The 2,851-nt window shown below is 39.1% G+C and overlaps 1 protein-coding gene across 5 annotated transcripts in view; it reads left to right on the forward strand.

The window, feature by feature from the left end:
• Positions 1-2,851, forward strand: part of kansl3 (KAT8 regulatory NSL complex subunit 3) — a 35,719-nt gene that overhangs the window by 9,175 nt on the left and 23,693 nt on the right. For all 5 annotated transcript variants that reach the window (XR_001636639.1, XM_016515680.1, XM_016515679.1 and 2 more), the window contains exons 5-6: positions 1,641-1,826; positions 1,915-2,046. Coding sequence is in view for 4 of the 5 variants with exons in the window: in XM_016515680.1 (XP_016371166.1) it covers positions 1,641-1,826; positions 1,915-2,046 (318 nt within the window). In the remaining variant the exon portion in view is untranslated. The remainder of the gene's footprint in view (positions 1-1,640; positions 1,827-1,914; positions 2,047-2,851) is intronic.

The raw sequence follows: 2,851 nt of genomic DNA on the forward strand, positions 1-2,851 counted from the left end.
CAAAAAACGGCCGGTTGCCGATCGCGTAAGTTCCAGGGGAAGCTCCATAAGTTTGGCCGTCCTACACCGTACACACGTGACTGACCGCTCGCTCGCACCAACAGGAGGAGGAGGGTCATGTTACTCTCTACACTGCACTCAACCTGAGGGATTCCTACACTTTCAGTCTTTGAGGAGGACATGAAAAACAGCGCATACCGCAGGAACGGTATAACGGAAAATATTAGCGGTTTTGAAACCGTGAAATTTTCAAACCGCGGTATACCTTGAAACCGGTAATCGGCCCATGCCTAGTCCTAAGATGTGTACCTGATCACTTCTTACCCAAACCTGACGTGCGTAAATTATTTTTTTAAACAAAAGAAAAACCCAGCCCGAGTTGATAAAATATGAAATCCCACATCAGATCTTCCTCTCTTTTTTTGAAGGTAAAATTAATTCTCTGATCCTCCTCCTTACCACTTTAGGTTTGGTCATTTACAGATTTACAGACAACAGAGAAAGAAAATAATTAGTCATTTTTTATTTTTAATAAATATGTTTTACAAATTTGGGTCTTCTCAAGACCTCTATTTGGTAAAACCACATTTATTTAAAATTGCTGAGGCCCGATCACAATATATTTTTCCGTATCCTACTATATTGATGATATTTATCATGATGTTCATTAATGGGGAGGAAATGCTTTCCACTTGCTTATTAGGCATTGACAATGAATTTAAACATAACTTGTTTCTTTACAATTAAACTATTTTAATTCAGGGCCCCATGAAATCTGTTTTATTTTCTTCTAAATTCTTTGTTTTCCATTTTATATTTCTGGATTCTGTGTTTTATGATTTATTACAAATGTATCATCAAAAGGTGTGAAATGAAATAATTCAACTTTAACAATTTAATCAATCTTTTAAATTTTAATCAAATGAAAGTATAGCAATTAATTTGGATGAAAATTACCTTGTTTGCATGATATTCCTTAAAAATAATAATATTATTATGTTGAGAAGTACATTTTAGTATATAGTAGTAATATATTTCTGTCATAATTTCTTCAAGTTAAACCCAACTTTGACATGTGATGAAGGTCTTCCAGTTTTAATTGTGTATTTGAAAACTCTAGAGATGAAGTTCATGTCCTGATATATTGAGATGCAGACGCTGAAAACACTGTCAGTGTCACATGTGTTTGAGTTTGTGTGTCAGATGAATCTATGCCATTCATTCACACAGAGACCCACAGATCATGCAGACTTAACAGCGACATGCACAGACTGGCTGCTGTTGCCTTTATTTCTGCTGTGTGATAGACTGTTAAATGTCCAGAGCTTATCATCATTATCAATATAAATTTTATCGAGATCTTGATATGATATTGTTTATCATCCAGCCCTACTAATGTCAGTATCAGTTTAATGTCAACAACAAAAGATATGAGATCCATTGTTCCCTTTTAAAAGTTGATAATCCTATTTGTTTAGCTATGCATGATTATTTTCTTAGATTATTTGCTTGTAGCGAATTGTTTTTGTCCCTGCTGTCAGATCAGACCTGCCATGAAACCAAATGAGAAACATGATGATGGATAGATGGTTGTTCTAATGCAAACGTTCTCTCACTCTCTGTGTCTCTGCTCTTCACAGGCTTGTAATGAACCTGTCTTACGCAGGATAGCTGTGGATAAATGTGCTCGTAAGGTCCGCCATGCTCTGGCCAGCATCAACTGGGACATAAAGCTGACACATTGGCTTCACAGCACACTTGTGGAGTCTTTGAGTCTTGCTATGCTGGCGGCTTACCTTGATGTATTGCAGACACTCAAAAGCAAGGTGGGATGCTTTATTATTATATTACCACTGTTTGTGTAGAGTCCATAGCAGGAGGTTACAGAAGACATCTCCACATTTACCCTTTTAGGTACCATCCCTGATCGACAGGATGTTGCTGTCATCCTCTGTAAAAACAGGAGCGGCAGGGTCTGAGGCTCTTTCTCTGCTCCTTAAGCGGCCATGGGACCCTGCTGTGGGTGTGCTATCACACAACAAACCAGTATGTACTGCACTTTTTGTTGCTTTAGTTCCTCATCCCTATACTGTATCATATTTGATATATTAGATTGTTAAAGGGGTCATATGATGCGATTTCAATTTTTCCTTTCTCGTTGGAGTGTTACAAGCTCTTGGTGCATAAAGAAGATCTGTAAAGTTGCAAAGACTAAAGTCTCAAATCCAAAGAGATATTCTTTATAAAAGTTAAGAGTCAGCCACGCCTACCTAAAACGGCTCGTTCTAACACACCCCCACATACCTACGTCACTATGTGGGAAGATTTGCATAACACCGCCCAAATGTTCACACAAAGAAAGAAGGAGTAACTTTTATTCTCGCTGTAGTATAGTTGCTGCCGCCGCCATGTCGTGAAGACGCTGTGTGCTTCGTTGTGAAAGCGAAACTACTTTGTTTGACCTTCCAAAAGAGGACGATATCTGCTTCGTCATGCCTAGAGCTGATCCATGCTGGTCGCTGAGGAAATACATCAACTTAGTGCTGTGGATCACCGGCACATTTTATGGAGGACTGTTTAACGGCGCAATGCAACGCAACGTGTAAAAAGACAGTATAAGTCATTATAATACATAATTATGTCCCCACTGGATGCAACAAATGCCTCGTTTGTAATGGGTTTTAATGTTTATGTCTCGTCGCTCCGGCCGGACACGGCATCAACAGTATGGTGAGGGGCGTAACATTTCCGTCTCACGCTTGAGGTATTCGGCCAATCACAACGCACTGGATAGCTGGCCAATCACAGCACACCTCGCTTTTTCAGAACGATGAGCTTTGTAAAAATCGAC

The sequence above is a fragment of the Sinocyclocheilus rhinocerous genome, unplaced genomic scaffold (assembly GCF_001515625.1).
Source record: "Sinocyclocheilus rhinocerous isolate Xijiao unplaced genomic scaffold, SAMN03320098_v1.1 scaffold1198, whole genome shotgun sequence".
NCBI classification, from domain to species: Eukaryota; Metazoa; Chordata; class Actinopteri; order Cypriniformes; family Cyprinidae; genus Sinocyclocheilus; species Sinocyclocheilus rhinocerous.